Genomic DNA, 24,914 nt, shown 5'->3' on the forward strand with positions numbered 1-24,914 from the left:
CATGGTCCGTAAACCAGGCACGGGTAGATTTTGCGCTGTGTGCAGGCGCCAAGTCCTGTTGGAACTTGAAATCTCCATCTCCATAGAGCAGGTCAGCAGTAGGAAGCATGAATGTTGGCCCAAATTTGGCAAAAAATATTAAGTTTAATATGAATGATGAGAAAAAGTTAAGGCGTGTATCTGACATTAAAAATTCAATGTTTCTTGGCGGAGTTTGTGAAAGTGATGTGTTAGAAGTGGTAAGAAAGTTTAAAAACAAAAAATCTGTCGATGGTAACAACGTGGATATGTCACTTGTTAAAGAAGTGATGGATTGTGTCCTGAAGCCGTTTACTTATATATGTAATACATCTTTATCAACTGGAACTTTTCCTGACAAAATGAAAATTGCTAAAGTTATTCCGATTTATAAAAATGGTGATAAACATATGGTTTCAAATTATAGACCTGTGTCTCTACTACCTCAATTTGCAAAAATTCTTGAGAAATTATTTGTAAATAGACTTGATAAGTTCATTGACAAACATGAGCTACTGAATGACCATCAGTATGGGTTCAGGAGTAATCGATCTACATCCCTAGCAGTGATGGACTTTGTAGAAAACGTAGCTACAGCAATAGAAAAAAAGCAACACACCGTTGGAGTATTTATTGATTTATGTAAAGCTTTTGACACAATCGATCATTCCTTACTTCTGCAAAAATTGGAAAACTATGGCATAAGAGGTGTTTCACAAGAGTGGTTAAGTAGTTATTTAAGTAATAGATCTCAATATGTGGAAATCAATAAGACTAAATCACAGCCAAGAAGAGTAACTTGTGGGGTTCCACAAGGCTCGGTATTGGGACCTAAGTTATTTATACTATATTTAAATGATATTTGTTCAGTATCTAATAAATTGAAATGTATTATGTTTGCAGATGATACGAATGTATATTGTTCAGGAGAAGACTTGAAGGAAGTGTTGAGGATAATAGAGGTTGAGTTGATTCAGCTAAAAAAATGGTTTGATATCAATAAGTTATCATTAAATGATAAGAAAACTAAATTTATGGTGTTTAGTGGTGCAAGAACAAATCGTGAAGTAAAACTAAAATTAAATCAAGTGGAAATTGATAGAGTATATGAAACTAAATTCTTGGGAATGATAATTGATCATAAATTATGTTGGAAACCGCATATTGAATATATAAAGGGAAAAATATCCAAATCCATTGCCATTCTTTATAAAGTAAAACACATGCTGAATAAGAAATGTTTGCATATGTTATATTATTCTTTTATTTTTCCATATTTAACATATTGTGTTGAAGTTTGGGGAAATGTTTATAGAACAAACATAGACCCAATAATTAAACTTCAAAAAAGGGTAATAAGAATAATACACAAAGCGTGCTACTATGAACATACCAATCCATTATTTATAAGTTCTAATGTGTTAAAATTTTCAGATATTGTGTTTTTAAAAACAATGGAAATTATGTTTCGAGTAAAGAACAACAGCCTTCCAGCTTGTATTCTTAGGTTATTTCAATTAAGAGGAGAAACCCATAATTTACGGGGGGTATTTATTTTTGAAATAGGTAAAGCAAGAACGAATATTAAATACAAATGTATTTCAGTTTTAGGAGTTAAATGGTGGAATAAGCTCAGTGATGAGTTGAAGACATGTACTTCTTTGTTAAGGTTTAAGAAAACATTGAAAGGTGAGATAATTGAAAATTATAAAATATAGTAACAATTACTTTCATCCCATTGATTTTTTTTTTTTTTTTAACATTGATGTTCCAGGTAATCTTATTTTCAGTGAAGGTATAGGATAGGCAAATATAAGCTTTGGCTTCAGCCTATTCCTTTTTCGGTCATGCTTTTTCTTTTCTTTTCTTTTCCTTTTGTGTGTAAATGTGTATGATTGTTATACTGTATATGTATAGTCTGTACTTTTAAACTGGTCACACAAAATGGTTAATGGTTGATGGTTGATTATATGACCGAAATAAACTTATTTCATTCATTCATTCATATATATATATGTGTATATATATATATATATATATATATATATATATGTATATATATATATATATATATATGTGTGTGTGTGTGTGTGTGTGTGTGTGTGTGTGTGTGTGTGTGTGTGTGTGTGTGTGTATTTTCCTGGCCACAACCGCCAGGAAAATTGTTCAAGATGCAAACAAAAATCCACAAATAACTTCAGCTGAAACACAGGACTCTCTGAAAAATTGTGGTGTGGCTGTTTCAAGATGCACAATAAGGAGGCACTTAAAGAAAAATGGGCTGCATGGTCGAATTGCCAGAAGAAAGCCATTTCTGCGCAAATGTCTCAAAGTATCCCGCTTACATTACGCCAAACAGCACAGCGACAAGCCTCAAAACTTCTGGAACAAAGTAATTTGGAGTGATGAGACCAAAATTGAACTTTTTGGCCACTCGACCATGCAACACATTTTTCTTCAAGTGCCTCCTTATTGTGCATCTTGAAACAGCCACACCACAATTTTTCAGAGAGTCCTGTATTTCAGCTGAAGTTATTTGTGGATTTTGCTTTGCATCTCGAACAATTTTCCTGGCAGTTGTGGCTGAAATATTTGCTGGTCTACCTGAATCCCTCATTTTCTACTTCTTAATCAGTGTTTGAACACTGTTGATTGGCATTCTCAATTCCTTGGATATCTTTTTATACCCCTTTCCTGTTTTATGCAGTTCAATTACCTTTTCTCGCAGATCCTTTGACAATTATTTTGCCTTCCCCATGACTCAGAATCCAGAAACATCTGTGCAGCACTGGATGAAAGATGCAAAGGTCTGTTAGAAGCCCAGAAACTCACTGACCTTTTATACACACACATTAATTACAAACAAACAGGTCACAGGTGAGGATTGGAACCTTGATTAACCATTCAAACCTGTTTGTGTCAACTTTTGTGCATGTTATCATATCAAAGTCACTGGGGTATGTAAACTTTTGATCAGGGTCATTTGGGTACTTTCTTTTGTTATTTTGATTTAAAAAGAGTAAACACAGTTGTTTGCCAATAAATAGCTTCACACAACCATTAAGCATGAGTGGAAGAAAGGTTTTTGTGTTATCTTTCATATTCTCTGAAGAATGGCCAAGAAATCATACATTTTTCCAGGGTATGTAAACTTATGAGCACAACTGTATCTTGACACTTACAGATAAATAAATGTTAACGTTAGGGAGGGTGTGAAAAAACTCTGTCCCCTAGAAAAATGTAGCTGTTGGCAAGTTCCAAACAACCCCTTTAATACAGTGCTACTTAATTAGCGGGACGGGCCCCCCTGGGGGGCGAGCAAAGGGTGGCGTGAGAGGCAATAGCTTAATAGCATAGTGGAGATAGTAAAATAAACTTTGGGGGTTGGTGTGAAAAAAATTCCGACCCCTTTGGGGGGAAGGGCTCTCGGGCTGACTGCAGCCTAAAGAGTATTATAATACAGTAGTCACTCGCGTTTTGAAGTTTGCAGCTTCTAGAGGTGACCATATGGGTGTTATTTCATGCTTTAAGTGCTTTCATAATGTTAAAAACTGTATTTAGAAGATCGAAAACAGTTGTTTTATGCGCTGCCTGTAAAAATATTCCATTTATCGTTAATAACTCCTACTTTGCGGAAATGTGCAGGTCCGGAACCAATTAACAAAGATTTACTGTGATGCTCTTGGCGACCAGGAGTACATCTGGATTCTGTCTGAGCGTGTGCAGAAAATACACAACCAACAAAAATCCCAGTTCACGTACTTTTAAAGTTAGATTTTAAGAAATAATGTCTTAATACTTTACAAGTTCTGTTAATATTTTCAGGTATGTACAATAAACAAGAAGACTACAGTACAATAGTTCAATCTAATATGTTAAATAGTAAAGTGTTTATGTTCCAGATAATGTCCAAAGTGTATATGAAAATGTAAAAAAAAAGGTTATTGGGTCCAGAAGGAAATAAAGTGTACGCGTTGGAAGCCAACTCAAAACTGCAATGCCACTCAGAAATTAATTCAAAAAGTAAACAAAACACAATAAATGAGCAAAAACTATGAAAAAAATAATGTTATTTAGACATTATATCTTTAGGGAGAATGTTTGGCTTCAATATAAACTTAAATAGTACGGTGGTTTTAGAAATACGGCCATAAATCTGTCACAATGACGGCGTTTGAAGTGATGCTAAATGAGCAATTACCTCCATGGGATTTTGAATAAATGCTGTCGCGATGCTGGCATGTTGACATACTGCTGAATAAAAGTTTAGCAGAAACAAAGTTTAAATGTATCTATCAGGTATTTCTGTCCTTCAAACACGACAGCACGACAACCACGTTGGCAATACGCTACTGAATAATCATGTGCTCTCCCTACGCCGTCGTTTTGTGGCCCTAAACAACCACATAGAATGTACATGCCAGGGGCCGGCCTTGTTAACAAAGTGCGTACATTTCTGTGTCTAACTTACAGATGGCGCAGTGGCAGAACCCGACATGTCAGCCTGTTTATGTCCGGACCACAAGGCCCCCATGGTGCTCTTCCTGGACAGAGTGTATGGCATCGAGGACCAGAGCTTCCTCCTCCAGCTGTTGGAAGTTGGCTTCCTGCCCGACCTCCAAGCTGCTGCATCCTTAGACACGGTGAGTAAGGAGCAACAAATTTTAGGTCAACCAAAAAGTGCAACTAATGAGATCCAATGTGAGATGAGCACAAAATATTATTTTACAGATGATTTAATGCATTTTGGAAGGTGTTTGTAATATTTGTACATGAGTACAGTTTATTTGTACCAAACATTGTGTTGCATGATTACCTCTGATGTTCACTTGTCTTACAAACCCCGTTTCCATATGAGTTGGGAAATTGTGTTAGATGTAAATATAAACGGAATACATTGCAAATCCTTTTCAACCCATATTCAATTGAATGCACTACAAAGACAAGATATTTGATGTTCAAACTCATAAACTTTATTTTTTTTTTGCAAATAATAATTAACTTAGAATTTCATGGCTGCAACACGTGCCAAAGTAGTTGGGAAAGTGCATGTTCACCACTGTGTTACATGGCCTTTCCTTTTAACAACACTCAATGTTTATCAAATGTTAAAATGTTAAAATGTTTATCAGTTTGAACGTTTGGGAACTGAGGAGACACATTTTTTAAGCTTCTTAGGTGGAATTATTTCCCATTCTTGCTTGATGTACAGCTTAAGTTGTTCAACAGTCCGGGGTCTCCGTTGTGGTATTTTAGGCTTCATAATGCGCCACACATTTTCAATGGGAGACAGGTCTGGACTACAGGCAGGCCAGTCTAGTACCCGCACTCTTTTACTATGAAGCCACGTTGATGTAACACGTGGCTTGGCATTGCCTTGCTGAAATAAGCAGGGGCGTCCATGGTAACGTTGCTTGGATGGCAACATATGTTGCTCCAAAACCTGTATGTACCTTTCAGCATTAATGGCGCTTTCACAGATGTGTAAGTTACCCATGTCTTGGGCACTAATACACCCCCATACCATCACAGATGCTGGCTTTTCAACTTTGCGCCTATAACAATCCGGATGGTTCTTTTCCTCTTTGGTCCGGAGGACACGACGTCCATAGTTTCCAAAAACAATTTGAAATGTGGACTCGTCAGACCACAGAACACTTTTCCACTTTGTATCAGTCCATCTTGGATGAGCTCAGGCCCAGCGAAGCCGACGGCGTTTCTGGGTGTTGTTGATAAACGGTTTTCGCCTATGCATAGGAGAGTTTTAACTTGCACTTACAGATGTAGCGACCAACTGTAGTTACTGACAGTGGGTTTCTGAAGTGTTCCTGAGCCCATGTGGTGATATCCTTTACACACTGATGTCGCTTGTTGATGCAGTACAGCCTGAGGGATCGAAGGTCACGGGCTTAACTGCTTACGTGCAGTGATTTCCCCAGATTCTCTGAACCCTTTGATGATATTACGGACCGTAGATGGTGAAATCCCTAAATTCCTTGCATTAGCTGGTTGAGAAAGGTTTTTCTTAAACTGCTCAACAATTTGCTCACGCATTTGTTGACAAAGTGGTGACCCTCGCCCCATCCTTGTTTGTGAATGACTGAGCATTTCATGGAATCTACTTTTATACCCAATCATGGCACCCACCTGTTCCCAATTTGCCTGTTCACCTGTGGGATGTTCCAAATAAGTGTTTGATGAGCATTCCTCAACTGTATCAGTATTTATTGCCACCTTTCCCAACTTCTTTGTCACGTGTTGCTGGCATCAAATTCTAAAGTTAATGATTATTTGCAAAAAAAATATGTTTATCAGTTTGAACATCAAATATGTTGTCTTTGTAGCATATTCAACTGAATATGGGTTGAAAATGATTTGCAAATCATTGTATTTCGTTTATATTTACATCTAACACAATTTCCCAACTCATATGGAAACGGGGTTTGTATATTCAGACACATTTTGGGTATAAAAGATGGAGTTAAGTTTTGACCTTGACATGTTCCATCTGTCTGCAGTCTTCCTCAGAAGGGTCACCTGACCACTGTGACGTGTCGCCTGTCAGCTGGACTAGTTAGGCGTGGCCATGCGCAAATAGACCTGTCAAATCTACCTGCTTGGCCGCACCCCCAGCCACTTGATGTTCTCTGGAGGAGTGCGTCCCAATGCAGAAGAAATAAGCTAATCATTGACAGCGACAAGGCGGTTTACAAATAAGGAAGCAGTGCGAGGACACTATGAATTGAGATGAGGGAGCATTTATGCATTCTCACACCGCCACGCCCTCCTCCAGAAGCGGCAGGGGGTGTGGCGAACCAGGTAGATGTGATAGGTCTGCCACGCCTAGGAAGTACAGCTGATAGGCGACAAGTTACAGTGGTCAGGTGACCCTTCTGAGGAAGACTGCAGATGAGTCAAAACATGTTGAGGTAAAAACTTGTCTGAATGTAAGAAACTGAACATATATATTCAGTTTGAAGACATAATGAATCAATTTGAGCCACGATTGTCTTGATTGTGGCATGTACCTCATGAAAAGTCCAGTTCTTTGTCCCTTGACTTTTTCCGAGTTTGCATTAATTGCAATGCAAATATTAGCTCATTTGGAATTTGATGCCTGCAACATGTTTAAAAAAAGCTGGCACAAGTGGCAAAAAAGACCCACAGGTGAACAGGCTAATTGGGAACAGGTGGGTGCCATGATTGGGTATAAAAGCAGCTTCCATGAAATGCTCAGTCATTCACAAACAAGGATGGGGGAGGGTCACCACTTTGTGAACAAATGCGTGAGCAAACTGTCGAACAGTTTAAGAACGACATTTCTCAACGAGCTATTGCAAGGAGTTTAGGTATTTCACCATCTAAGGTCTGTAATATCATAAAAAGGTTCAGAGAATCTGGAGAAATCACTGTACGTAACATTGAATGCCCGTGACCTTGGATCTCTCAGGCGGTACTGCATCAAAAAACGACATCAGTGTGTAAAGGATATCACCACATGGGCTCAGGAACACTTCAGAAAACCACTGTCAGTAACTACAGTTGGTCGCTACATCTGTAAGTGCAAGTTCAAACTTTACTATGCAAAGTGCCAGCCATTTATCAACAACACCCAGAAACGGCGTTGGCTTCGTTGGGCCCGAGCTCATCTAAGATGGACTGACGCAAAGTTGAAAAATGTTCTGTAGTCTGACGAGTCCACCTTTCAAATGGTTTTTGGAAAATGTGGACGTCGCGTCCTCCGGAACAAAGAGAAAAAAGAACCATCCGGATTGTTCTAGGCGCAAAGTTCGAAAGCCAGCATCTGTGATGGTATGGGGGTGTATTAGTGCCCAAGACATGGGTAACTTACACATCTGTGAAGGCACCATTAATGCTGAAAGGTACATACATATTTTGGAGCAACATATGTTGCCATCCAAGCAACGTCTTTTTCATGGACAACCCTGCTTATTTCAGCAAGACAATGCCAAGCCACGTGTTACAACAGTGTAGCTTCATAGTAAAAGAGTGCAGGTACTAGACTGGCCTGCCTGTAGTCCAGACCTGTCTCCCATTGAAAATGTGTGGCGCATAAGGAAGCAAAAAATACCACAACGTAGACTTTGAACAATTTAAGCTGTACATCAAGCAAGAATGGGAAATAATTCCACCTGAAAAGCTTAAAAAATCGGTCTCCTCAGTTCCCAAACGTTACCTGAGTGTTGTTAAAAGGAAAGGCCATGCAACACAGTGGTGAACATGCCTCTGCCAACTTTTTTGCAATGTGTTGCTGCCATTAAATTCTAAATGAATGATTATTTGCAAAAAAAAAAGTTTCTCAGTTCGAACATTATATCTTGTCTTTGCAGTATTGATTTGCAAATCATTCTATTCTGTTTTTATTTACGAATTACACAACGTGCCAACTTCACTGGTTTTGGGGTTTGTACATCACAAGTTTATACCCCAGAGTTCTATGTTTGCTAGCAAGGTTACATGTCAATGCAAGTATCTGCCAATGTGTTTACAGTGGTCCAAATTCCTCCATACAACATGAGCCCTCTTGTGTTTTAAGGAATTTGCTGGAAAATTGTGAGTCTCTCACAAGTTTTTTTTAACTGGCTGCCAGTTGAATAGCCAAGATGATGACAAAGAGAAGACCTAAAATTGAACCATGAGGAACACCATTAGTATAACTAAATAAGTTGAACAAATGACTACTGTCTGCATCCGAAGTAAACAAGCTGGAGCAATACCTAAGTTAAATAAATCACATTACGAAAAATAGCTGTCAAAAAGAGAAGCACTCTCGTGTTTTTTAGGAATTCGCTGCAAAAATGTTTGTCTCCCAAGTTTTTAAGTTTTTAAGTGGTCGCCAGTTGAACAGCACAGATTTACACTCTTCATCTCCTGTGTACCCACTGTCGTCTGTGTCGCAGGAGGTTCTGAGTACCTCGGAGACGGCGTTGGCCATGAACAGGTACATTGGTGCCGCTCTGCTGCCTCTGCTGACTCGCTGCGCCGCCCTGTTTGCCAGCACGGAGCACCAGGCATCGCTGATCAACGCCACGCTTCAAACCATCTACCGACTGTCCAAAGGGCGTTCCCTCACCAAAGCCCAGAGGGATGTGATTGAGGAGTGTCTGCTGGCTATCTGCAAGTAAGCTAGGGATGGAGGTTTAAAAAATAAAAAATAAGAATAATTACAATGAATATATTAAATAAAATAAAAAAATAAGTACAGGAAAAAAAGCAGTGGTAGCACAAAAAAACAGTAGCAGTAGTATTAGTGCTAATTGTACTCCGTAGTTGGGAAGTTGGTAAGTTACACCTAAATTAACATTTCAGTCCATGATTTCCATAAAACACCCAGGTTTGGAGACTATTATTTCCATTCCATCGTCTAGATCCATGTTTCCCAACCATACAGCATTGTTGGCCGCAATCTCACCCTAGTGGGCCGTCAAAAAATACTGTTTCTTAGCTGTGCTCTGTAGTGAAGTGAACTACATTTATATAGTGCTTTTCTCTAGTGACTCAAAGCGCTTTACATAGTGAAAACCATGATCTAAGTTACATTTAAACCAGTGTGGGTGGCACTGGGAGCAGGTGGGTAAAGTATCTGGCCCAAGGACACAACGGCACTGACGAGGATGGCTGAAGCGGGCATCGAGCCTGGAACCCTCAAGTTGGGCCGCAGCGGTACACAGTGGTAATGACAATATCAAACAAAGAGAAGAAGTCTGGAGTTAGTCATAGAGAAATTTCGTAAGCGCAAAAAATATAACTAAAGTGGTGAAGCTGTATTTTCATTTGCACCGAGTTTATTTAAGAAGTAAGTATATTATTGTTCATTGTTGATTTAGTTAGAATGTATTTTATTATTATTTATTATTAATTTAGTTAGAATGTATTTATTTTAGCAATGCATAATTGTATCTATATATTTTTTTTTATCAGTTTTTATGATTTTATTCTTTTGCAGTATATTTGATTAGTATTTATTTTTGTAATCAGCCTTACCTAAGCCTTGATAATAATCTTAGTGATTAATACATAGTTTCATATCATTTGACAAGGTTTATTCTGTTAAACTAAGTAAGTTAGATATAATTATTGAGTACGATTAAAATCAAGAGTAAGATTACTAATTCAGTGTTAATATTTTAGTGGGTCCCCGGCCCCTCTGTAGTGGAAAAGTTGAACCCCAAGATCAAAAAGGTTAAGAACCCTTGTTCCAGGTGATACATTCACATATTTCAACTTGCTTTGTAGGCATCTGAGACCTTCTATGATGCAACAACTGCTCAGACGTTTGGTGTTTGACGTCCCAATGCTCACGGAATACTGCAAAATACCTCTCTGGGTAAGAACATACACCGCACATTTTTTTATGATATTCTAAATAAAATAAATTACTATGGATAGTAAGAATTTAAGAATAAAAGAAATGCATCTCATTGTGACTATACAGTGGAACCTCGATTTACGAACTTTATTGTTTTTTTAGCAGGTTTTGTAAATAGGAAAGTTTGTATAGTAAGGCAAGTTTCTCCCAAAGAAACAAAGTAAATATGAATAATGGGTTCCAGCCTCGACAAAAGTCCATATTTTAGTAAAGGTTTGTACACTTTGAGCACAATATAGAGTGTGATAAAGTACTATTTATCAAACAAATATAACAAGGAGGTGATGGATCAACTATCTCTTTATTAACAAGCAAAAACAACGACAAGCTTAAATGTCCTGTATGTGCTGCTCTGCCAACATACGCACACACAAAGAAGTCTCTTAGGGTTCCCTTACAAACCATCACAAATCACAGAAATCCTTCACTTTAACAACCATATTGCTGCAACAATAAACATTTAAAAAAGTCAAATCCACTTTTACATTGTCATCGGCAAATGAGCAGCCGAGGGGACGGGAAGGAGGGGCCGTGTGTGTGCTCTTGGAAAAGACTCCGCTGAACGAGAGATAATGTATTTTCTTCCGCTGTAAAATATGTATGCTTTGGCAACTTTTCCCAGAAAAGTCCGGTCTCATCACAATTAAAAACTTGTACAAAATGGCTGCCAGCGGGACACAAAATTAATGATTGAAGCATTCGCACACACAGGCATATTTGGCTCGATCTAATTAGTTCGTAAATTCTAATGTACGCATGTACAATGAGATTAAAAGCCGCTCCTTCTCTGGTGCAGTCATGCAATAGAAAAGAGAATAATAGAAATAAAAATAAAAAATTAAAAAAATAGTGCAAATCGATAAAGATGAATCGCCTTTAAACTAGTTAAACAATATAATTTAAAATGTTTTGTGTTATTTCAAATGCATGTTAATTGTTGTTTTTTTACATTGTATTATTTGTTGGATCTCTAGCTACTGACCAACCACTATGAGCAAAACTGGAAATACTACTGCCTTCCATCTGGGATGGGGAGCTATGGCACAGCTTCCGAAGAAGAGCTCCTCCTGACCAAGAAACTCTTCTGGGGAATCTTTGACTCCCTGTCTCAAAAGGTATCACCGAGGCATCGTCTTGAAAGCTCATTGATCCGTTTGTCTAGCATGTTCCGCATGTTGGTTTCGGGTCCGAGAAATCAGAGTGACGAGAAAGTTCAGTGAAGCAGCAACGTGTGATGTTGCTAAAACGGATTAATAATTGAAAAGTCTGTGACAGAAGAGCGCTCCCCTCTCTTCTGACCTGAGTATGCGTCGTATAACAGCTGTCGGTCCTCTATTCTTGCAGAAGTATGATGCTGACCTGTTCAAAATGGCCAACTCGTGCCTTTGTGCCATTGCTGGAGCCTTGCCTCCTGACTTTGTGGATGCCAGTTTGGGAGCAACACTGGAGAACCATGCTTCTATTGACGCACAGGGGAACTTTGACCCCAAACCTATAAACACTGCCAAGTAAGCATTTAGAAGTCTGTCACAAATATAAAATCATATTGTGTATAATTGATTTGAACAATAAAAAAAGGCATTTAGTGATGATCCAGACTGTTCACACGCTACAAATTTAATCGTAAAATGTCCCATTAAGTGTTCATTTAATCAAACACAATCTCTATTTTGCAGTATCTCCCTACCTGAAAAACTTGAGTACATTGCCAACAAATATGCAGAGCATTCCCACGAGAAGTGGTCATCGGAGAAGGTTTGTACCTGCATGTTTTGATTTGTAATATGTGTGATGAAAAGTAGACGTATCGTCTCTCTTGTGTTGGCTGCTCCAGGTGTCAGCGGGCTGGAAACATGGGGAAAGTATGGATGAGCTTGCCAAAAAACATCCACTGCTAAAGCCTTACAAAGCTCTTGGTGAGAAGGTACGTGCACATAAAAACAAAGAATGCTTTGTCTTAATTAGAGATCGACCGATATGTTTTTTTCAGGGTCGATACCGATACCAAATATTAGTAGTCAAAGAGGCCGATAACCAATATTTAGAGCCGACTATTTGCAGTAAAAGTTATTTGAACATGAATAGTATGTCAGTTCCCAGCTGGACAAGGCTTTAAGTTGTTTTTTTAACATTTTATTTTTAGGAATCTTCACACCAATAGAAATGTTTGTGCGGCACTATTGTCGTGGTCGATTTAGCACCAAAAACTTTTGGGGATTTCACAAAAACCTTTATTACATGTGTCCAAGAGGAGCATCGACATTTGCATTTCAAAATATGGGAAATCTCCTGGGAAAATTGGTAAAAATATAGGATTTCTCTACATCACAATAACTCGCCATCTCGTCAAATGTATACAATTTTATATTAGCTTATGGATGTAATAAATTAGGTTTTATCGTAAGGAACCCTGAAATATTGCAAACATTTAAATTAAAGCAAATGTTTCTTTCATGTACACTCCAAGTTCGATATAACGTGGTCAGTACTATGCAACGTTCTATATAACGCGATTGTGCCATGGACCCCGAATTTTCCACCAGAGTCAATCGCATTGTTTTCACCAAATTATCGCGTATTTACAAACTTACACGGAAAAGAAGGAATTAAAAAAAAAAAACGTAATACAAATTTAAGCTGCGAGCAGTGTTGTAAACGGGCCCTTGTACCACAGGGTTCACATAAGTCAGCCGGCATGAACGATGCTTGCGGTCACGTCCTTCCCGATGCCCTGACCCACCACTAAAAATTTTGGGACCCCCAAAAGATAAAAATGTTCACCGTAACTGACGCGCCTGCAAACTGGGGACTTTTCGTGCATGTTAACAGTGTCAAAAAGGCACTCAAAGAAGAAAACAAAGAGCAATTTTAATAGGGTCCTTCCAGTGCTCTGCATCGCCCCTTTGGGGTTTGCGCCGCTGTTAGGGGCCTAATAAAATAAAATAAAATAAAATCGAATTAAATAAAAAAAAAGGAAATAAATTAAAATAAGATCAAGATCTGAGTTTGTGGAGCCGAGTTATTAACGTTTCATGTTTTGTGGCGAAGCATCGGAGCAATGTTTGGCGCCATGCCACGCCCACATTTTATGGCGTAGACAAAATGTATCTGCAATTTATCATCACCTCTATGCGTGGTATCTGTAATTTTAAACATGACTTATTTGGCCAAAGTCCCTAGGAGGAGTTTGTTAAAGTAGGACCCTTTTTTTTTTTGCTGAAAAATGGCTAAAAACCGTCGGAGCAAAGTTTGGCGCCATACCACGCCCACATCTTATGGGGTAGGATTAATTTGTTTGCAATTTAGTATTGAAAATATGTATAGTATTTGTAATTCTAACCATGACTCATTTGGTCAAAGTCCCAAGGAGGAGTTCATTAAATTACAACCTCTTTTTTTCGACAAAAAAATGGAAGACGAAAACCAAGATGACCGACTTCCTCTTCGTTTTCATACATGGGTTCCTGAAACTTCTATATGCGTCACGTCATGATTAACGTCTCCTGCTATTTTCTTGTTGATATGTGAAACTAGTAGAAGGGGTTCTGTTTTCTTCTGATTTTAAAGGAGCCAATTTTAAAATTTCATTTTTGGGACCACCAAAATATAAACTTTTTCACCATGCCTGAAGCGTCTGCAAGAATGGGGACTTTTCGTGCCTGTTAAGGGCCTCAAAAAGCTGTCCAAACATCCATCCATCCATCCATCCATCCATCTTCAACCGCTTATCCGGAATCGGGTCGCGGGGACAACAGCTCCAGCAGAGACCCCCAGACTTCCCTCTCCAGAGCAACATTAGCGACTTCCTCCTGGGGAATCCCGAAGCATTCCCAGGCCAGAGAGGAGATGTAATCCCCCCATCTGGTGCTTGGCCTGCCGCGGGGTCTCCTCCCAGTGGGATGTGTCCAAACATTTAGAAGATAAACAGCAATTTCAATAGGGCCCTTGTGGTGCTCTGCATCTCCCTTGCATGGCTTTGTCTGTTGCTTGGGCCCTAATAACAAAAAATTTACCAAGTGATGTCCAAACCTACTAGTGGGTATTGCCACCGCCCCATTCTGTGACATTGGAGCACAATCCACCATTCGCGTCACGTAGCGTAAGGGCACTATCTACCAAGCAGGTATAGACAGCCGAGCTCCAGCGCATAACTTTTGTCAAAAAAAGGGTAAAAAAATAAGGATTTCTTTATTAGGAATAACGCTATCAGTACTTCATAGACCCCAATGACCGCGTTATATCGAACTTTGATTGTAGCTTATAGTCGACACATTTTTCAAGTTGGCTGACATACTTTCTTCCTGGATGTTATAGAAAGAATGATAACGTGTGAGCTGCTGCCTGCACTTCTTTACTTATGTAATAAGTCTACTATTTCTCATAATATTTACACAAAGTTTGGATTTTTCAATCAATCAATCAATGTTTATTTATATAGCCCTAAATCACAAGTGTCTCAAAGGGCTGCACAAGCCACAACGACATCCTAAGTACAGAGCCCACATAAGGGCAAGGAAAAACTCACCCCAGTGGGACGTCGATGTGAATGACTATTTTTGACAGAGAAATCTTTTCTGCCGTCCTTATGTTCGTCTCTGTTGCGTTATTTGATTGAATCACGGAAAACGAAACTCTCCGCGCTCCTATAATTAGCCTACGCTTCGAGTGTTGTGGACGGAGGCTTGTCAATCGCTGCAGTAGCAAAAACAAAAAAACAGGACCATTAAGACGCCAGGAAAGAAGGACAAAAACTGGATTTCCTGGCAAACCTCAGAAGTTTTGACAGGTAAGTAAAGGAGACGTACTGGATTTTTTCTGCTTGATCTACTCTCTATTTTATCCTGCCCTTTTTTTGCTGCAGCTGTACATATACTGTAATATTGTACATGGTAATTGGGATTTGTTATATACTGTATATATTATATAATAATATAATAATATAATATATCAGTATATAATATATACTGTATATATAATATGTCAATATTACATATGTTATATTTTATATTGCTACTATGGTACAGTTTTAGTCTACTGTATACCTGCATTATCCTTTCCATCCTTACCTTTTCCATTCTTTGTAACTGAGCTACTGTGTGGAACAATTTCCCTTGTGAATCAATAAAGTTTGTCTAAGTCTAAGTCTACTGCAGGCGGCCAGCGAGAAGACAAGAGAAATTTCTCATAGGAACTAAAATAAATGCCCTGACAGATTTCAAAACATATTTGGGGAGAATTATTGAAAATGAAAGCTTTTTTTTTTAATGAATAGAAAATTGGGTTGCAGCAAGAAGGGATCTTTTCTCATGCAGGGTAAGCGGGCTGGTGCTTGAGCAGTGGTTATTTATGTACTTCACAATTTAATAATGGAATCATATGTGTATATATTGTATCTGCTGAAGAAAAAGTCTGATACCAATATACGTCAAAATACCAAATATAGGTGTCGATAATTGGTCGATCTCTAGTCTTAATACAACAAAACATGAATGAATGCAAGACGTCTAAAAGGGGAGTGTTTGCGGCAGGAGAAAGAGACGTACCGGTGGCCGGTGAAGGAGTCCTTGAAGAGCATGCTGGCTATGGGCTGGAGCATTGAGAGGACCAAGGAAGGAGAAGCCATGTTCCAACTGCGGGAGAGTGAAAAGCAGAAAAAGATCTCAGAGATTCAGGTAAAGTCTCCATAGCGAATTCCTCTAATTTGGCAAAAAATAAATGTGTTTGTTACATCTGTTTTTTGACCTACAAGGTCAATGGATTCTCTCCTGCTCCGGCAGATCTACACAACGTCACCTTGTCCAGAGAGTTACAGGTTAGGTTTTTTAAAAATCTGTAATTGCTAAAACATTGTCTCCACCGTCCAGAATGTTTAGACCAGTGTTTCTTAACCATTGTTGGGCCGCGAGCGCCAAAGAACGGGGTGCCAAAAGATATCCGTTCCTTAGCTGTGGTCTGCATTAGCAGCAACATTACTCAATTGTAATACACTTATCCACCACTTGTGGCAGTAATGACAATATCAAACAAACAGAAGAAGTCTGGAGCTAAAGTCATAGAGAAGTTTCTTAAGCGCAAAAATTATGACAAAATTGTTGAAGATGTATTTTCATTTGCACCTGCATTGTAATGACAGTTTAGTTAAAAAAATATATATTTTTGTTATTATTTATTATTGATTTAATTAGAATTGATCTATTTTAGCATTGCGTAATTATGTTTACATTTATTTTTCATCCGTTTTTATAAGTCCCTTCTTTTGTAGTATATTTGATTGGTATTTATTTTTGTAATCATCCTGACCTAAGCCTTGATAATATTTGTGATTAACACACGCTTTCATATCATTTGACAAGTTTTTAAACAGTAAGTAGGTAAGATATAATTTTTGAACATGATTCAAATCATGTGTAAGATTACTAGTTCAGTGTTAATATTTGAGTGGGCCCCAGGCCACTCTGTAGTGGAAAAGTTGGGCCCCGAGGTCCGAAAGATTACGAACCCTTGGTTTAGCCCAACATATTGATAATCTACATAGTAGTAGTAATCTGATATTTTAAGAATATGCTATGCAAATTAGTACCATATATTGACGCAAATACAGTAGAGCCCTGACTTTTCGCTGTTCAGCATTAGCTCGTCTGTATTTTTACAGATTTATTTTCCCTACTTTGATTTGTAAATAATTTTTATGGCAAGTCAAACACAAAATTGCAATCTGCAGTTGGTAAAATGTAGCTAAAAAAATCCAGCACAGGGTGCTATCTCACATGTCCCACATATAAAGAGGGGTTCCGTTCTTATATGAACTGATACGGTACCAATTCCCGATACCAGTATACAGTATCAATATTTCAGTATCAATAATTTTCTTACACTTCTGAGTGTCATTTGCAAGTATCCATTCATTTCACTTTCTCTGTGTTTTTTTTTTTTTTTTAAACCTTTGAACTCTATTTCTTTTCCATTGAGATTAGGAATCTCTTTTACAAGGGAGTCCGCCCACACACATTCATACACTTTTTGTGGGTGACACTGTGGGCGAAGTGGGTGAAGTGTCTTGCCCAAGGACACAACTGTAGTCATTAGGATGGTGGAAGCTGGACTTGTACGAGGAACCCTCAAGTTTCTGGACGACCAGTCTGCCATCGAGTCACACCGCCCCGATACTGTTACTGTTTAAGGATGGTCATCTGTGTAATTTGACCCATCACTAGTTGCCGTAATTGGGAAGTAGTCTTTGCCATTAGGTTGTATCTGACAGTCTTGCCAATCAATCAATGAAAATGTATTCATATAGCCCTTTTATTGAGTGTCTCAAAGGGCTTAAAAAACTCACGACAACATCTCCTGATCTAAACCTGCAAATGTTCGTTAATTAAATGCAAACATCCTCACATTTATTGGTGAAATACATCTTTGGACAATTTTGACCAGTATTTTAAATCAAAGCATAATCATTTTGTAGTGCTTTAGATACAATATGCGTGTGTAAGGTACTTTTTTGAAACCTTTATTTTCAGTAGACCCTAACCCTAAATCTTGTCTTTGGTTAAGCCTTACAAAGTGTTTACACTGTGAGTATTGTACTTTTTACACATCAGCTGTTTGATTGTAATGTGCATCTTAGTTGTAGTTTTAATTACCAAATTTGATGGTGTTGACATCTATCCCCATGTAAAATTGCTAATGCTAATCAGTAGCATGTGTATGGCATATCCAATGTGAATTAGCATTGAAGCTAGCGCATTTTGCGAAGTGGAGCCTTACCTTTGAGCCCTTTCTATCAGGCATGCTTGCTTTGTTGGCATGGAATATAATGAAATACGCCTATTTGCCCACCAAATGCTGGAGTCATTGTTGAGCTTGCAACCGGACACGACTTGTTGCGCAAAACAAGTATCAAAATATGGTACCATTTGATTTTACGTGAATCGGTACTCAGTATTACTGACAAAAAGCATAAAGGTACCGAATCCAGGACCCAAAGTCAATTCTCGTAACATATTCTTGTTGGACCATGCTTTAACACAGCGTTTCTCAAAGTGTGGGACGCGCCCCACTGGTGGGAAATAGAGACATGACAGGTGGGGCGCGAGGAACGGGAGGAAATTTCACTTTAAATTTTTTTTTTTATTATTATATTCTTAGATTTTCTTTTTTATTATGCTTTCATTTTCTATACACACTGTAAATCACTTTGTGATTCTGTCTATGAAATCCGCTATATAAATAAATGGAAATTACCGGTACTTATTTTTACTGTAGGCTTTAAATTTCTCGGTAGGAGCGAAAGTTTGACAGACATAGCAACAGTAACTAACGGGGGCGGGGCTAAGCGGAACAAACTTTCGCGCGGATGGGTAGCAGGCTAATGTGTGGACCACAATTACACAAATATATACATTTGTGACTCGCACCTCAAAGGTCGTCGAGCCAGAGCCAGCGCCTGCAGAGAAACAAAAATCTGACGGGCACACACTGTGTCATTCACCGGGAAGCACTCGCGTCAAGGCAGCTCAGCCCTGAACTCAATGAGGTTTTAACAGATGTTGTGAGCGCGGTACATTTGATCAAAACACGACCACTGAAAGTGCGACTGTTCTCTGCACTGTGTGAGGAAATGGGAGCTGATCATACAGCCGTGCTGTTTCACAGTGAAGCAAGGTGGCTCTCCTGGGGCAAAGTGCTGTCACTTGCCCTGTCTTGCCAAATGCATAGCTCCTCCTTTTTTTTTTGCAGAGATTGCAAAGTGGCACTTTTATTTTATTTATTATTGAACTTGATGTTATTTTATGTTATTGAGTTTGAATGTATACAACTTGATATTCAATAAATTTGAAAATGTTAAAGCTTGGCATTAGCGCTCTGTTGGGGCGATGGGGGCAGGTGGGGCTTGAAAACTCCTCCTTGTCCAAAGTGGGGGATGACAAAAAAAGTTTGAGAACCACTGCTTTAACATGACAATCCTAGATGTTGTGTACCTGCATGTTTTTACAAAGTCTGGCTCAGACTTATATTCTTATGTCCTATATACAAGGTTTAGAGATTTACGTATGCAAACCAACATGCGGCACAAAACAACTTCTCCTCAAGCGAGTCACAGCTTTTCTTACTGTCACTCCCACTCCAGTGAACTGTAGAAATGAGACAGATGGTGGCTTTAATTGTACCACACATAAGCGGAGTGAGCAGACTGTCATATGACGATGTCTGCAGGGCATGGTCGAGGTGATTGCAGAAAATTATCACAACATCTGGGCCAGGAAGAAGAAAAGTGAACTTGTTAGCAAAGGTATAAGAACATTCGATATGTACTTTTTTTGTACATTTTCCTATCTTTACTGTTTGATAATAATGATTATGAACTTGACGTGGCCCCACCAGGAGGAGGGACCCACCCGCTATTGGTACCCTATGATACCCTGACTGCTAAAGAGAAGTACAGAGACAGGGAGAAGGCGCAGGAGCTCTTCAAGTTCCTGCAGATAAGCGGCTATGCCATAACAAGGTCCAGTTCACTCATTGGATGTATACTTTAATAGTGAACAACTCACATTGTGTCACAACCCCACCAGGTTTTTAGTGTGGTTATCGTATGTCCACAGAGGTCTGATGGACATGGAGCAGGACTCTTCATCCATGGAGAAACGCTTTGCCTACAAGTTTCTCAAGAGGCTGCTGAAATGTGTCGACTCGGCCCAGGAGTTTATCGCTCATCTTGGTGAGTTGAGTGCATTTGAACTAATCTGCATACCAGATAACCCCTTTCTTCACAGAGGCAATGGCCACTAGTGGGAAGACCGACAAGTCACCTCATGACCAGGAGATCAAGTTCTTTGCCAAGGTCTGGAAATCCAGCGGCACTCGTCATTACTGATTGGGGTGAAAAAATAGTATCTGCATGAGTAATAGTGATGAATGTTGTGTGCAGGTGCTTCTCCCCCTGACAGATCAAACATTTAAGAACCACTGCCTCTACTTCCTGTCCACGCTCAACAACAACATGAGCAGCTGCGGCTGTGCCTCCAACAAAGAGAAGGAGATGGTCACAAGGTAAAATCTTGCATTTTATTATCTTGCTCATCGTTGCTTCTTCACCCTCACATTATCCTCTCTTGAATGGCATTATATGGAAAATGTGTTATCTTCCTGTCACTTTTTTCCCAGCCTTTTCTGTAAACTGGCAGCTCTTGTCAGACACAGGATTTCTCTCTTTGGTAAGACTGTCCTCTTGCACCCTTCTTTGCCTCGCACCGCTTGCAATTTCTGATAAGGTCGCTGTGTAAATCACAGAACATTCTATAACATTCTATATATATCATCTACTCTCTATTTTATGCTGCCCTTTTTTTATTTTTTTTATTTAATTTAATTAAAAAAGAAATGTTGCTGCAGATGTTACATATACTGTAATATTGTACATGGTAATTGGGATTTGTTATTTATTTTATCTATTATATAAAATAATAATATAATATATCAGTATATATTATATACTGTATATATAATATATAAATATTACATATGTTATATTTTATATTACTACTGTGGTACATTTTTTGTCTACTTAATACCTGCATTATCCTTTCCATCATTACCCTTTCCATCCTTTGTACTGAGCTACTGTGTGAAACAATTTTTCTTGTGGATCAATAAAGTTTGTCTAAGTCTAAGTGTAATAAGGAATAAGGAACATTATACGAGTTAACAGCAATTATGTGATTTTGAGCGCCTCGTATTTGCTAACAATATTGGAGGGTTGTCTTGATACCAGAATTGCACTAGTTGATACCTACAAATTTCCCAAATACTTTTAAATTCACTACTTTATCAAAAACTGTTTTCAACTGTTAAGTAGGTAATAGCACTGAGCTTCAACATCTTTTTGCAAATAATTTAAATTGCAATGTCAGCTGCCAAGAGGTAAACTAGAAAAGAACAGCAGTGGCCTATTTTAGGGGTTCTTAACCTTTTTGACCTTGGTGCCCAACTTTTCCACCACAGTGGGCCCGGGGCCCACTCATATATTAATACCGAATTAGTTATCTTACTCTTAGTTTTAATTGTATTCAATAACTATATATAACCTATTTACAGTTTAACAGAATAAACTTTGTCAAGTGATATGAAAGCATGTGTTAATCACACAGATTATTATCAAGGCTTTAGGCAGGCTGATTACAAAAATAAATTATAATGAAATATATCATAACAATGATGAAAAATTACATTTATGTACAATTATGTTGTGCTTTTAATTCTAACTAAATTAATAAAAATGTATATGTTCCTTAACTAAATTGTCAAAATTAAAGTACAAATGAAAATACAGCTTCACCACTTTAGTCATAATTTTTGCGCTTAAGAAACTTCTCTGACTTTAGCTCCTGACTTCTTCTGTTTGCTTGATATTGTCATTACTGACACAAATGTGGAAAAGTGTATTACAACGGCGTACCGCTGCGTCCCATACAGACAGCTGAAACACAGATGTTTTTTGGCGGCCCTCTCGGAGGCACTCACGGCCCAACAATAGGCTCCTGCCCAGTGGTTTAGAAGTATTGGGTTATAGCCTCCCAGTATATTAAAGCAAATAATACTGTACTTATAAATATGCTCATAAATAATAGTAGTAAACTATATTACGTTTTAAAAAGAACAGCAGTGCTATGGAGACTTCAAATATATAAAACAAACAATATTGTACACATTATTTCAGTGTGGTGGTAGTATGACATTTAATTTGTAATAAAATAGGCTAATAAAAAGGCTAAAACATATATTCAAAGACAAATATTTGTTTTTGTTCGTTATCAACATTTCAGCCTTTTTTCATTATGTTATGCCTTTTTGCTCTATTTTTAAATTTTCCAAGATTTTATGTTTATTTTATTCCCACAATGTGCTGAGGGCCCATAAAAAAGAGCTACAGTATGTTCAGCAAATGACTCCCAGGCCGCACTTTGGCTTCCTGTTGAAATAAGTAAACCAGCGTCTCCAAGCTGTGTTTTCTTAGCGTTTATAGAAGTGATAAAGTCTGTACGTTTTCTGCATCCTGTGGCAATGCACACTTCATGGCCTTGTGGTGGCAGATCTGAATACTTGTAACCGCTTGTATTTGATTACTGAAAAATTTTGCGACAAAGTCACTAAAGTGCATCACAGGTAATGTCTGCTACATTCTCTGGAGCGTATCAGGTGTGTTGTGAAGCGGAGTTATGTCACACGTCCAATTATGCTACGTTGACACACTTCGATTATCATTTGTTTAGAAGAGAGTATGTTTTGTACAGTAATCAGTAGTGACGATACTGAAAAATACAGGTAATGTATTTTTTTGTGTGTTGTAGTACCGGTACTTTTGACAACTATACAATATTGAGTGTATTGGTATGAAGTGAAGTTGAATGGTAAATGGTAAATGGGTTGTACTTGTATAGCGCTTTTCTACCTTTTTTAAGGAACTCAAAGCGCTTTGACACTATATCCACATTCACCCATTCACACACACACACACACACACACACATTCACACACTGATTGATTACATGAATATTTAGTCCCACTCAAATGATAAGGACATTTTCTCTGACAGGGAGTGACTCTTCGATGATGGTGAGCTGCCTGGACATCCTCACTCATTCACTCGACACCAGGCAAGTATATATATATGAATTGAAGTATTTATTTCAAACCTGCACAGTACAACAACACACATTTTTTTACATTTTGGCAGAGACATTTATGCAAGGCTTGAAAAGGGGTTGGATGAAGCAGATGCTTATAATATCCCAAACCCTCTCACTCATTCCACATTTAACATAAACAATATAATACAAGAACAATACTATACAAACAAATACAAGAAAAAAACTCCTGTACACTAACAATACAATAGTACCGCTGTTATTATGAGACAAGACAAGACGAGACAAAACACACGCACACACACACACACACACACACACGCACACACATACACACACACACACACACACACACACACACACACACACACACAGGCCCAAACACTCCCTGACCATACACCTCTCTCCTATCGCTCTGTGCTGAGGGCATCACTCTCTTTCCTCCTCGTACTTCTTCAGTACTTCTTTTTTAAACAGTATTTTAAATTGAATCATGTTAAAACACGAACCTCGATTTACGAACCACTTTATTTGCGAACTTTTCGGATTACGAACTTTTAGATCGAGCCAAATGTGCTTCCGTGTGCGAAGCATATCTCTGTGTACAATTGCTTCATTCGTTTGGTGTCCCGCCTGCTGGCAAAAAACAGGGCGCAGCATTTTTGAGGAGGCGGAGCCCTCCGCGTCACTAGCTACACAGCACAGTACTAGTCACTACTCAGCTTGTACTTTTGACAAATTTTATTTTGCTAACACTACAAGTCTCAAAAAGTATGGAAGAATCGACGAAGCAGGCTTCGTACCAAAGCAAGTTTTAATTGTGATGAGACCAGACTTTTCTGGAAAAAGATTCCAAAGAAGACCTATTTCAAAGCACACACACACAGTCCCTCCCCCCGATCCCTTCCTTTTCTTCCTTAGTTTGTCTGTTCCTTTCTCGTCAGCAACTCCTTGCCGAAATTAATATAAGTGGATTTCACTTTTTTTAATGTTTATTATTGTTGCAATATTGTTGTTAAAGTTAAGGATTTTGTGATTTCTAATCTTTAGTGAGGGCACCAAAGGGAGTTCTGTGTGTGTGCGCTTGGTGGCAGAGCATACAGGACAGTTTAGCCTGTCTTTTTTTATAAATGGTTGATTTGTATAGGCTAGTAAGGCAAAGTTTTGTACCTGACAAGTTTTGGCTATCTTGCTTCTGCAGCCTTCATCAGAGGTGTCACGTGATGTTAGCGTGACGTCATCTGTGACGTGTTATATGGATTGTTCCATCCCACCTGAAGTGGTGGGATGGCGGTGTCCCCTGGTGTGCGCCGGGGGTAGGGCGGGGCGCCCCCTGTCGTCTGGATGTCTACCAAACGTCTACCAAATCAGGAAGCGGGCCCCAAAGATTGTCAACAGGGACAAAGGAGCCTACCAACTATCCCACACCTGGGACACAGTCCTGCAGGGCCTCCCCCGGCAGTTTGGTAGACATCCAGACGACAGGGGGCGCCCCGACCTACCCCCGGCGCACACCAAGGAACACCGCCATCCCACCACTTCAGGTGTGATGGAACAATCCATATAACACATCACAGATGACGTCAGGCTAACATCACGTGACACCTCTGATGAAGGCTGCAGAAGCAAGATAGCCGAAACTTCCATCCATCCATCCATTTTCTACCGCTTATTCCCTTTGGGGTCGCGGGGGGCGCTGGAGCCTATCTCGTCAGGTACAAAACTTTACCTTACTAGCCTATATAAATCAACCATTTATAAATACACATTAGTAGGCTAAATGAACCTCTTCAACATAGTTTGGCTTGTCGTCGTCGTTGTTTTGGTTTAATAAAGAGCAAGTTGATCCATTAGCCCCT

The 24,914-nt window shown here is 38.8% G+C and overlaps 1 protein-coding gene across 1 annotated transcript in view; it reads left to right on the plus strand.

Moving 5' to 3' along the window:
• Positions 1–24,914, plus strand: part of ryr3 (ryanodine receptor 3) — a 307,276-nt gene that overhangs the window by 220,553 nt on the left and 61,809 nt on the right. Inside the window, exons 48-63 of the mRNA XM_061987153.2 lie at positions 4,492–4,661; positions 8,940–9,160; positions 10,276–10,366; positions 11,383–11,523; positions 11,753–11,916; positions 12,085–12,163; positions 12,243–12,332; positions 15,937–16,080; positions 16,158–16,220; positions 19,625–19,700; positions 19,793–19,916; positions 20,014–20,129; positions 20,185–20,252; positions 20,340–20,461; positions 20,576–20,625; positions 23,004–23,064. Of these exons, the coding sequence (XP_061843137.2) occupies positions 4,492–4,661; positions 8,940–9,160; positions 10,276–10,366; positions 11,383–11,523; positions 11,753–11,916; positions 12,085–12,163; positions 12,243–12,332; positions 15,937–16,080; positions 16,158–16,220; positions 19,625–19,700; positions 19,793–19,916; positions 20,014–20,129; positions 20,185–20,252; positions 20,340–20,461; positions 20,576–20,625; positions 23,004–23,064 (1,780 nt within the window). The remainder of the gene's footprint in view (positions 1–4,491; positions 4,662–8,939; positions 9,161–10,275; positions 10,367–11,382; positions 11,524–11,752; positions 11,917–12,084; positions 12,164–12,242; positions 12,333–15,936; positions 16,081–16,157; positions 16,221–19,624; positions 19,701–19,792; positions 19,917–20,013; positions 20,130–20,184; positions 20,253–20,339; positions 20,462–20,575; positions 20,626–23,003; positions 23,065–24,914) is intronic.

The sequence above is a fragment of the Nerophis lumbriciformis genome, linkage group LG26 (assembly GCF_033978685.3).
Source record: "Nerophis lumbriciformis linkage group LG26, RoL_Nlum_v2.1, whole genome shotgun sequence".
NCBI classification, from domain to species: domain Eukaryota; kingdom Metazoa; phylum Chordata; class Actinopteri; order Syngnathiformes; family Syngnathidae; genus Nerophis; species Nerophis lumbriciformis.